This window comes from Branchiostoma lanceolatum, chromosome 2, assembly GCF_035083965.1.
Source record: "Branchiostoma lanceolatum isolate klBraLanc5 chromosome 2, klBraLanc5.hap2, whole genome shotgun sequence".
NCBI lineage: Eukaryota > Metazoa > Chordata > Leptocardii > Amphioxiformes > Branchiostomatidae > Branchiostoma > Branchiostoma lanceolatum.
Window position 1 is genome coordinate 30590181 of NC_089723.1, and position 13248 is coordinate 30603428.

At 39.1% G+C, this 13248-nt stretch overlaps 1 protein-coding gene across 3 annotated transcripts in view; it reads right to left on the reverse strand.

The window, feature by feature from the left end:
* Positions 1–2189: 2189 nt before the first annotated feature.
* The window catches only part of LOC136428552 (CMP-N-acetylneuraminate-poly-alpha-2,8-sialyltransferase-like), a 60723-nt gene continuing 49664 nt past the window's right edge, over positions 2190–13248 (reverse strand). For all 3 annotated transcript variants that reach the window (XM_066418155.1, XM_066418156.1, XM_066418154.1), the window contains 2 exons: positions 11418–11969; positions 2190–6060 (listed from right to left, as the gene is read on the reverse strand). In XM_066418155.1, the coding sequence (XP_066274252.1) occupies positions 5784–6060; positions 11418–11969 (829 nt within the window). In that variant the 3' untranslated portion in view covers positions 2190–5783. The remainder of the gene's footprint in view (positions 6061–11417; positions 11970–13248) is intronic.

Here is a 13248-nt window from a genome sequence, read left to right on the forward strand (position 1 = left end):
AGCACGATGGAAGTGCAGTCAGTCTACCAGAGTTGATCATCAAAGACCTTTCTGAACCATTATCCCAAATAGGTCAACCTGCGATATGGCTCCCCCATCTAACCCCGTTATCCAACCATCATCTTTCCTTTGATCCCTACTTCTTTCTGCAATCCCCTTTTAATATTTCTTTCATTAAGGTGATGGTTCCATTTACGAACCTTCTAGGCGCTCTACCGACGGAGCGTATCTTCTTCATCTCTTTCTTGCGCCCATCTGTTCTCTCTCTTACACATGGGCTCTAATTGTGTGTCCGCAAAGTGAAGTACCCTACCAGAACTCCTTTCAATTTCAATAATTGGCTTCCATTTCGGATCTAGGTCAATATGGCACGGCCGTGCTGTCTCCACTGTGCACAGATGGCGCTGGGCAGTGATGTGAGTTCTGCTTTGTTGACCTGAATAGCTTGTCAGTCATTATTGTGCAGGCACCGACGCTCGTTTTTCATCGTTCGTGGCCTCTGGAGCGTGACACAGAAGGGAGTTTGCGAGACCTTCTAGAGTTGGTCGGTAGTGACGTATTGCCTGTCTCCATCTTAGTATATGAAGCACGAGTATACATACTACATGTACCTATCCTCCAAGCAGATGAAAGGACCTAGCTCACTCTCAATGTTTTGGAATGTTTTAATACACCTTTCTAGCATTGCAATTTTTTTAGCAATTTGCCTTCACCGCCTTGTGGTCTGCTTGGAGATTACATACTAACTACAGTGTACTTGTGCCCAACAATAGAACTACTCCAAACTAGAGTTCCACGACCTCATATCTTCGCCGAACAATATCAAAATTACCGACTGATGCGAGTATCACATTCCCGCCATTTACCAAAATGGCGTTAAATAGCATTTTCTCATCATTCATTCAAATTAGGTCTTCATTTGCCGAAATGATATTTATCGATATTCCCCTCTTTTCCAGTGACATATGCCACATGTTAGAATGTCAATGACATACAGGTATCAAATACAATATAAAACAGTTGCTCAAGCAACTGGATAGATTTTGAAGACACAAGTGTATTTATATACAATCAAATATACACTATGTCAATCATCAAATTCACTTAATAATAAATGCTATCTTGAAATACCAAACATAAATTTGAAAAATTCGCATCATTGAGGTTCTCAGATCAACATGGCCTTATTCTGTTCTCTGAGGTCATTTGCATAATTGATCTTTATCAACATTCCTGTCTTTCTCAGTGATGGATACCACATGTTTGAAAGTGCTTTCATGCAACGCAATGGATTTTACAAATTTCATCAATTATGCAAATTAGCTCCTGTTTGGCATACTTAGCACCTTACTATGTCAACAAGAGTTCCGCGACCTCATATCTCCATGAACTATTCTGTTTATGCAAATGACTTACACATCTACATGATATATGCTTGGTCATGAACATCTTTATCTAACTTACACATGTCACAATATTGACAGACCTATCATCTACCACTCAGGTCAATTGTGGCGATTTTGCATCAATTATGCAAATTATGAATTTATTTGCATAATTGTTATCTCTTGATGTTCCACTTACCATAAACTACATATGTTACATGTATGAGTCTTATTATGGAAAACATAGCAAATATAGATTTTACCCATTAATTATGCAAATTAAAGTCTCAATTAGCATAATTTGCACTTCATTATGTACATCTCAGTCTAAACTACCTTCATACTAAATATCATGGAAAACCGTCTTTCCTTTGTTCAGTTATTCCCCTTAGAAGATTTTCACAATAACGCCCCTGCAGTTCCAGAGCAAGCTGCTAGGGGGCCCAAACCTACACCACTTCTTTATTACATCACAAGCTATCTGCCACCAAAAAATCAAGACCATAGCCCGTCCAGGTAAAAAGATACAAAAAACGAAGTTCTGCTGCAGTACCAAGGTCACATACCAGGGGGCCCAAAATCGACCTTGATGTTTGGCTTGACAACACCCGCCCACATACTAAATATCACCATAATCCATCAAGAGGTTCTTGAGTTATGCTGACTAGAGTAGTTCGGAAACACAAACAGACAGACAGACACACCCAAAACTATATCTCCATTTTTCATGGAGATAATAATTATTAGATTCACTTTTAGAATTAGCTATCTTCATACCAATCATAAGAGATAAAAATTCACACATTTTGATTCTTGTCTTGTTTATTCAAACTATGGTATTGTCATCTGTCAAACTGTATACATAGTAACTTGCAGTTGTGTCTGTATCTACTTAAATACTTTTAGATGTCAAATAATCGTAAGAGAAGAGACTGGCCTTTGTAGACCTACACAGCATATTTAACATGATGATATATATATACACTATCAGTCAACACCGTTAAAGGCAATTAAGTATGCATTGATAAAGAAAGAGCGGGTAAACCCATAACTAGTCACGTTTTGTGCCATCCTTCCAGATATATTTGCATACAACAACAAAAATTGCCTCTTATTGTCTTACTGCATCTACCTTTTCTTTTGCCCTTATTGACTGACTTAGATCTATCATAAATGGATCAAAATCATTAGAAAAGCTGCAGTTGAAATCATTTATCCCAGCTCCAAAATCTACAAAACAATTATCATTCAAAGCTGTGATAAACAAATGATTATTAATTAATTTGTCGGTTCTCGGAATCGCCCGCTCCTATATATTTTTTTCAAATAAAAAAAATTCAGCTACAAAACACCTCCCATTCAGGACATTATTACTCACTACATTACTAGTAGTATGAAGCGATTCAACAAATTTAGTAATTCCAGTATATCACAATGGCCTAAATGCCTGTATTCAATTCTTGTCTGCCAATTTTTTTATCTTCATCATTCATTTTTTCATGAATGACAGAAGTGCATGGATAAAAACGTTACTTTTCATATGTTTCAACCAACAGGTGTATCTATTATGGCAGTACTGGGATGAGTTGGTTGTCAGTGGCAGAGTGTTAATTTTTCAAGCTGAAATAATCATGATTATCATTCTCTAAGAGTTTTTGCAAAATTGTTTTTTTTTTCGCCCTGTCGCTCCATATTTTTATGAAAAAATCTGAGAACCAACAAATCAATTTGGTGTGGTCTTATCGTCTTCTAAAGTTTTCTAAATGAGACATTAGCAGACAAAATCTCTGTTTCTTTTTCCCACAGGGAAAGTAAAAGCGGTCTGCATAGAGAGTTGTAACTCTGGACGGAATGTTCAAAGATATGTGTACTTCTAGAATATCTCGGAGACTGAGCCAGCACCAAAATATTTCTGGTTTCCTGAATCTATTTTGCTACTGTTACAATGTCCTTGTCCATTATTTGTATGGAAACTCTTACCAGGGCTGCGTACCTCAACCTAACATCACATATTAGGGTACAGAGGTTTAGGTACCTCACTCTACATTTGTACATGTTCCTGAACAATTTGACAAAGTAGCCTGTGGTCTTCAATGATGACAAAAACAGTTACAGAATGTTAATTTTGGACTTTTTGTAACTCGTGCAAAGAACCTACTCTTGCAAGAGGAGTTCAAATTCACTACACTGATTTCAGTGCCTGTACGTTTGTTTCCAGTGCTAAATTTTCATCTTTGCGGTAGGAATTACACATATTTAGCATATGTCTATTAATAAAGTACTGTACAGTACCAGTACATTGATGTTCTAGTATGTTGGACTACACTCCAAGCAGAGGTTAGACATTGACTGTGTTTTTTTTAACGTGTTTTTATGCATTTTTTTTGGTTTTATATTTTGGTCAGTTTGGTTTGTGTGCGGCCAACCAGAAAACCTGACAAAATAGAAAGCCCAACCAAAATGCATTGGACAGTAATTATGGACTGTACCTAAAAGATTTCTGCAGTATTGAACTGATACTAGATATGCAGCCCTAGCAATGAAACAATGATAAAAAAACTTAATCTCCAATGGACAAAAACATGCCCATTTTTGTCATTGAGATGTTTAGACTTTGAGCACCAGTGATTTTTACTATCTGTTCTACATACAACATGTATTCTTTATACTTCATACATGTATATAAATCTTTGAAAAGGGAAAAAAGGCAGTCTGGCTTCAGTGTGATCTCTTATTACTGTACTAAGTCAGGATTATTCACACTTATCTTAGGTCAGTTCTTGTCTTCACCGATATTTGTCCTCTTGTATCAAACTTTACTTTAAATTTCCACTTAAACATAATGTTATTTGTCTACTTTTGCAACGGTTTGATCACAATGGATAGGGGGGGCTGGTGCAATTTTTTTTTGTATCAGGCTAAAACTGATTTGATTATATGGATGACATCCTCTGCGCACTCCAAAACTGATGCGAGCATGCAAAGAAAAAAAGTTACCGTCATCATGAAATCTAAGTGGTCAGGAAAGTTAAACAAATGACTGAACACACAGATTCCTTATTTTTGTTCTTTAACATGTTCTTCTTTGACTTTGGAAAACTTCGTTCATTAGTATTCGCCTCATGATACATGTTTTCAATTTATTTTGAAGCTTCTTTGTACAATCTACAGTATGGTTGTAAACTTTTCTTTGGAAATGGACGAAAATTCATGTGCGCGCGGATGGCATACATATGATCAAGATAGTGTGGCCTTTGGAAGTCATTTTTATGAGTCATGCAAAATTCACTCCCTTGCACAATTGCACAAATTACTACATTCTGCTACCCTTCTACTAGTGTACAAGCTTCCATGTTCAGTATTTCACTTATTATGTTTTGCAGTCCTTTCTTTATGTGTATAAAAGCAATGATAATTTCTCAGTAGCAAAAACTATTACAAGCTTCCATGTTCAGTATTTCACTTAGTATGTTTTGCAGTCCTTTCTTTCAGTATAAACAATGATAATTTCTCAGTAGTAAAAACTATTACAAATCCTGCTTATTGATATGTTAAAGAGCCTTAGTCTACTTTTTTTTAAATTTTTTTGTTCTTCAGAAAGATCATTTTCTTTTTGTTACACTTTCAATTCTGTCTTTGCTGTTGAACATTCACACTGTATGTTCATTTTCAACAGAACTACTATACAATGTCAAAACATAATAATTATCAACTGTACAATTACTATGACAATTTGTCAGTTTTATTAAAGATGACGTATAAGATATCACTGAATACTGAATATAAAGTTATGAATCAAATTCCATTAGGAGCAATGTCATTTCAAGAACCTTATACATGTGTATATCCTTGGTTATTGTAATACAAAACATAACATTCTCCATCTTTAAAAGTCATTGTCTTGCCTCTGTTAAAAACAGTTAATCTTTGACTGATACCTTCTTCATGTACAACTGTAAGAATCATAAGACAAGCATAATGTAGCAAAGGCCCCAAAGGGAAGCACGTCACTACGGTTACTTCCCTGTTTCTGACACCCCTATGTTCCGACACCCCCATGTTCCAATGCTCTTTTGTTCCAACCACAGCTGTCTCCAGCTTTAATTTTATTTCTGTCCCACTCGTTGTTTTGGAGCCTAAGTTGTTGATTTACGTTGTTAAATCTGTCTAACAAAAATACATTTTAATCAATCTCATGTCGTGAAGTTCAGATTTTTTTGGACGGACGGGGTGATATTTGTTTTCATCTCAACCAGCAGATTTTTTCGACCCGGGACGGAGGGACAGGTCCTGGAGACAGCGATGGTTCCAGCACCCCCAAACCTAACCCCCAACTCTAACAAAAGGGTGTCGGAATGTAGGGGTGTCGGAATATAGGGTCGTCTTCTGTAACTTCTACTATGTACATTTGTCCGTCAATAGCCTGAGAGCACCCTTGTCGTGTAACCGGCGCAGCGCCTGAAACTCCACTGGCATGGAATGGGGTCTTCTCTTGTCGTAGAAGTTGTACTTTCCGTTGTCGTAGTAGTGATATCTGACGGGCCGTCCGTTGACATCCACCGTGAAGGGGAAGAAGCCGTACAGGTGGATCTCCTGACAGAACCTGGTGGCTATGGTGTACATGTAGAGACCGGTACTCGGGCGTTTGATCCTCGTCTTAGCTTGTAGCCAGAACCTAGGGGAGGACAACAAGCAGGCTTTTAGCTACATGTAGGATATATAGGCATCCACAAAGGTCGGGGTGGGTTGATGTGTGGGGGGAGGTGGGGGTCTTACTTTAACCAGATGAGCATGAATAATTGAGCATACATGATTGTTAATGAGCATACATGTATTGAATCTTTAGTCGTATTACACAATACTACAATGGTAAACGTCTAATCTACAGTCCTTGTCCATGGTTCTGAAATTCAGCTGTTCTTATCCTTGGTGCTAAAAGGTGTTTACTGTCACATTTTTCCATGAGTTAGCTTATTCAAAGAAATTTAGGCTGCATTTTAAGGTTTTGCCTTTTGCCAGCCCCTGATTTTTTGAAAATCATTCCTTTTTACATATCTACATTATTTGTATATTGTTATATACTACTGTATAATATATATGTTGAATAGAACAATCAAATATCAAAACATTTTCCTTGAAAACGGTCATACTAAGAATTTGCCACTCGAAAAAATGAGCTATTGCCAAATATATAGGACATGCATTAGATTTATATTAATCTGCCTTTTAATGTACTTCTCTGTTTGATACAAGCCATTACAGTGTCAGCATCTGGACGGCGTCAGGACTAATTACGTTGATACGTGATGAATTAGACAATTAGGGCCTGCTTGGCCGATTCCTAATGCTGTCAGTAATGAGGAACTTCACTGATGGCAGTTCCCGTGGGACATGTCCTGTCATCATCAAAACACATCCCGCATGGACACTGAATTTTTTTAAACAGGGTCGCTCAGTGCAAGGCCACAAGGGACCACTTCTAAGCACTGAACTAACCCTCACTGGAACAGCATCTCTTCTCCTTAAGCCTTGAGTCAGAAACATCAAGATTTAGTTAGACAAGCTCAACTGACTGACCCAAAAGTTACAAGCACTGGCTTTGCGAAGGCTGCTCGGGAAGTTGTTACCCTATTTAGAACGGAATGGTTTCGATCCAGGCACACTGCATACACGTTAATCTTATAAGTAAGTGGTGGGTTCTTAAACATGCTTGAGGTCTGCCTCTCCTGAAACACAGGACCTCAATTTAACATCTTATCCAAGGCACATCCCTAGAGCTGTACCGTACAGTACCGGGTACAATCAATTAGGTACAGGTCCAAAATACCTGACCCTGCTGTATCTGTACTGGACCTGACTAAGGGGATGGCCACTTTGATAGATAAATTACTATGAAATTACCGTGGCAGTGCTCTAAAGCCACTCTAAAGCACAGTCTGCCACAGAAAACACATTTGCATGGCTGGAGTCAAATTTTCATCTGTGTTTTCATAAAAATAATACCTAGCTCAATCAAATATTATGTTTTTACAAGTTCAAACATGCTTTTGTCCTTCTTGAAAATCTAGCATTTTCCAAACAAGTAGTTTAGGTACAGGTTCAGGTCCGGACCTGTACCTTAACCTGTGTACCTGTACCTAAAATTTACACAGCTCTAGACATCCCTAACCAAAGCTAGGTACTCATTTTCACTTGAGACTGAATGAAATGAAGAAAGTCATGCAAGATGCCTTCTCCAAGGGCACAACATTGAGGCATACTGATGCTTCTTTGTAGAATCTCTTTCAATGCACCATTTTTTTTGTGCGAGTGGCGGTCTTTGGGTAACCAACATAATTATAAGAGTTGATGTAATACCTGTGTAGTTGTACTATCCAATGGTGTTACTACAAATGTACCAGAATTGCTATTTGAGAAATAATTTAGAATATAGTTTGGAGTGACTTTACAAAAGACCTCGGTAATCTGACTGACCATAGCTCTCCAACCCCCCCTTTTACGGTTGTCTTTCAAATTGTTTCCCTGTTTGTCCTATGAGGGAGGGGGGCAGAATGATGTATTTGCTGAGAGATGTTTCCCAGCATGCTTTACACCCTCCTCCTTTACATGACGTACATTTCTTTAGATACTTCTGAACCACGATACTTTGACCTTTGGGTACAGCAGAAAGTCAATCAAGCAAATTTCCTAACCAAAACATCTCCCTCCTTCTTCCTAAATCTATTTAAAGTCTCATCCAATGGGAACTGATACAGAGTGCATCCCTACCAATCACTCCAATAATACCCCGAGAACACTTTTCTATCCAGCCTGTGAGATTGATGAATGACACTCCAGCGTCTGCTTGTCTTGTTCGCAGACGGTGTGGCTCAGTGATGAGCTCCGCATTTTAGCAGTGATGACAAGATAACGATTCGGACGAATGGATCGATCCTCAGGAAATGACACAGCGGATCACAGCTGCTATGCCAACAATCTCTTTCCCTCACTCTTCTGAATCTGACATGAATGTTTGCACGATGTGGCAGGGAATAAGATCTAGTGTAGCACATTAATAGCCAGCAGCTCCCAACGAAATTTGTCTGATAAATCTTCTCCCCCAGATGTCCTGTAGAATGGTTTCAGCTGTACTTTCCCATTTTATGCCCAATAAAAGTGAGTTTGGGTGTTAATACAGTGGCATCACTCAATGTAGTCCCAGTTGGTAGAAAATGACATTGTATGTTATATACTGTAGGTTGACAGAAAATAGAATGCAACTGAAAATAGAGTTGCGTTTTCACTGAGAAAGCTGAAAGTCAAATCCCACAATATCCCATCATGACTTCATTAAGAGTTCTTTTATTAGATATTGAATAGTCAATCTGGTAGCATTAAGTCCTTTGATATGAACTAAGGGACCACACTATTTCATTTCCTTTTCTATTGGAGTCTATTTTCTTTTAGAGTAAATCAAGTATGGACAAGATCAAAACAGGAGAAGAGCTTGCACTTATTGAAATTGTAATCATAACAAAGACACAGACCATTCTCTCAGACTGTATTCATATTGGTCTTCCAGTTAAGGAGTAGCTTTTTTTGATACGAGAACCGAAAAATTAAATTGGTGACTATGGCCCAACAGTACTAATTTCTCTTTAACCTTCTACCTGCCAAGACAGCTCTTTGGTACCAATTTTATATTGGATATGGGATTAGGCAGCAGGGCGAAGGATAATATAAGCCCTGACCAGTAATACTGTAATTCTTGTTTCTTTCACTGTAACTTGATGTTCACTGTTTTCACGGTCACCTGTTCCGTGAAATTATCATCACCGTGAAAAACCTCTGGTAATTACCTTCGCCGAGAAGGTTATGCAGAGGGTAGCGTTTGTTTGTTTGTTTGTCTGTCTGTTTGTAGTGGCACAGAATAACTCAAGAACGCCTTGATGGATTGTCTTGGTATTTGGTATGTTGGTAGGTTTTGATGAGACCTAAAAACGATTAGATTTTGGGCCCCCTAGCGGCTTCTTACGGTACTGCAGCGGAACTTCCTGGTTTGATATCTCGTGTTCTGGACACGCTATGGAACTTATTTTTGAGTGGTAGATAGATCTTTGGACCGAGAGTAAGTGGTGTGGGTTTGGGCCCCCTAGCGGCTTTTTTGGAACTGCAGGAGCCGGTTTTGCGTCTGACTTTGAAAGGGAATAACTCAAGAAGGGCTTGATGGATGGTAATGATTTTTGGTAGGTAGATAGCTTGAGTGATGATGTACATGATTAGACACCTCTTATGCAAATCAGTATCTAATTTGCATAATTAATGAGGAAAGTTTATACATCCGCCAAATTCCATGATAGGACTCTGAAACATGTGACATATGTAACTGAGGAAGAGAGAAATATTAATTGATATGAACTATGCAAATGAAGACCTCATTTCCATAATTAATGAGGAAATACTATAACAAGATGGGCTTGATGGATGGTCATTATTTTTGGTATGTAGATAGCTTGTGTGATGCTTAGTATGATTGGACAATAATTATGCAAATCAGATTCTAATTTGCATAATTAATGAGGCAACTTTAAAAATCCAATTTGTTCCATGATATGACTATTCAAATTGTAACTGAGGAAGAGAGAAATGTTTATAGATAGAAAATATGCTAATGTGGGCTAATTTGCATACTTAATGAGTAACTTCTCTAATTCCACACTGGCAAATGACGTCAATTTCATACATTCAATCCTTTTTTTGGCATCGGGACGTTATGTGAATGTAAAAATTGTTGAATCAAATTATGCTAATAAGGGCCTCATTTGCATAATCAATGAAAAATATCAGCATAACCTTCTTTGTTCAGCTCATAATTTGTTAACCTCATACTTTGGACATGTTATATTTTAAGACAATCAACTGGTATGATTTATAATTGATGAGAAACACTCCTAATACATCAGTCATAAAGGTTAAAATCATTTGGCGAAGGTATGAGGTCGTGGAACTCTAGTTATTCATGCTTCCTTCACACATCAGTTCTGTAAATCACTTGCCACCACCGTGAAGTTAAAGTCCAGTGAAAATATCCATTTTCCTTACACCGTGAAATTTTGCGACCATGAACTTCAAGATAAAGTGAATTACAGTAGTTGATAGTTTTAAAGTGTGCGTGGGTTGTCCTAGTTTGTGGGCCTACCCCCAGGTGTACTGCTACCTCATCTTGATAACATCCTCCTCTACAGCCCAAGTACCACCTGGGGCTAATACTGTAAATGCAGAAATGTTTGCGGTGGTTTTATATTTGCATGTTTCGAGGGACCGTTTCACTGCGAACTTAAAACCACCGCAAACATTTTTGTCCAATACTGTAGCAGTTTGTAACTATAGCACTGCCGCGAACATAAAACCACCGCGAACACTCCATTTTCGCCTTAGCGAGAAATGAAAACCTCCCAAACTTAAATGCATTTACAGTAACAACTCACTTTTACCCCAGCTCAGCAGCGTAAGCAAGAGGTGAGTACAAAACCACACTCCTCTGAAAAAGCTTTCAGAGGTCAGTTGCTATCGGTGATTGATAACGGGCGCCAAATGACGTAGAGGAGGATCACTTCAACAGTCCTCTCGGTTTCAGTTCATAGAAATACAAATGTATGAAGTCAATGTTTGCTTTTGCCAGGGTCGCATTTGCAAACCGGGGCCCGCCAGGCTTTCTATGGGAACGAAAAATTAGACTTAGTGTATAATATCAATAAATAGACCATGTCAAGAAATACACACAAATTGTGCAAAATCATATAATGAAAGTTTGGTATAGCTCTGACAGGCAGAGGATAGGGCCCTGGCATGTAAATGCATTTAAGTTTTTGGTGATTTGATTTCGCGGTAGGGAGAAAATGGAGTGTTTGCTATGGTTTTTAGTTCGCAATTGAAACAAACATGGTTTTAAGTTCATGGTGAAGAGGTTAACACAAAAACGGCAACCATTGATAAAACCACTGCGAACTTAAAAATGCATATACAGCATTACATCTGTAATGCTGTACTCACCCTCGTATGGAATGTGCTAAGTGTTTGGTGGGGTAAAGAGTCTTGATATTCAGGTCATTCTTCAGGATGATCCTGTTTGTATATTGCACGTATTTCTCGCCGTTGATCGTGGTGAAGGCGGGGATCCACAACATGGAGTGCTCCAGCATCCGTAGTCTCTTCACAAACTTCTCCTCCCAGTGCTTCTCCTTCAGTCCTCCGAACGCCGTGGGGAGCACGGAAGGGTTCATGGTCACCAGGTCCGACTTCCTCCCCACATCCTTCACGTACTCCGTCACGGGAGCGAGGTTGCAGCGGATGACGAAATCGTGGCCGTCGATCTCCCTTCCGCACCCGCTTCCCAGGAGTATCCCGGAGTTGCCCACGATGGCGCAGGAGTTGAAGAGGCGGCCCTCGAGCGGAGAGGTCTCCGGGAGGAGGTCGTACAGGTCCTTGGTGATGTTGAAGGTGTTGTGGTTGTCGATGTCGTAGTGCATGACATCACCGATGTGTGTCTGCGACCGCAGGATGGAGATGCTCTTAGCGGTGTCGATCACCTTGCGGACTGCGTTCCTGGAACACAAAGAAAGTTTCGATATTTAGAACGGCACCACAGCATTTTCTCACTTCAGAGTAGTTCCAAGTGTTTTTCAAAGTAACTTATAGACCACTCAGACAGGGTTTCACCAAAACCTACACATGGCAAGAACAGTAGTCCTGAACTTTTTTTTCCCCACCTTTCAGACTGGAAGATTTTGGAACAACTATCCCTCAATACTTAACCCATCATGCACACACATTATAGTGAATCACATTTTTGTTCAAATTGCCACCCTTTCTCCTAGCCAACTCAATTCTGAAAGAACCCATCCCTAAATGTATGTAGTTTTACATAGCTCAACTGGTAGCAGCCTCACTAATTAATTACTAACTGCGAGACTGGCTGCACCTGTATTTCAGAAGGGATGTGAAATGGGGGTCTAGTGTTCAAGGAGGTGCTTCAAGCACGTTAAAGGGGAAGGGCTCAAGCAACCCCTCCCTGTAAAATACACCCTGGTACTGAAACAACAAGGAGACTTGCGCCACTGGGCACTACAAGGATCTGAACAAACGAATGTATTTTGATTTACGCCTCTATCTACAAGTGTGAAAAGCCAGCCAAATCCTCAAATCTGTCATCCTGGATCCACTGATGCACCATTCCACCGGAGCTGTAAGGTTTAACACATTCAGAACTCCCCATTCATCATGCTTCCCTCCATTTGGAACACTACAGCCCTTAATTCCAGGTTTGTCTGTCTGTGCCATTAATATCAGTTAAGGTTTCGTAGATCCAACAGGTGAGAGGAGACGATTTGTACCTCGGTTTTCATCCTCGCCTTAGACTTTTTGAAGGTTATTACACAATGTCATGTACATTTTCGTATGCAATATAAAAACTTCACTTAGATGTCCTTTCTGCCACAATACATGCATAATATCAGCATGTATGGAAAACTGTGGATCTTGAAATAGTTGCGATGGTTTTCTTTTTGCAATGACCTCTCCTCTGAATAACAGTTATAGAATTGTTTCACCTTCAAACTTAAAACGCAGTAAAATCTCCTTCCCCCTCATAATGTAAAATTAAGTCCCTGCAAAAATAAATGAATCTACAGTATCTATAATTGCTATGGCATACAGTAACAGCTTGGCATATTGAAATACATCAATCTGTTGTTCCAATCGAAAGTCAAAAAGGGAAAATCACATTAAATTACACATGAAGTTACGTAACCTAGTGCTTTATTCTGGGTAATGTACCCATTCACTACTGTTATGTAACAGCAGCATGTTGCCTTTAACCTTTTCC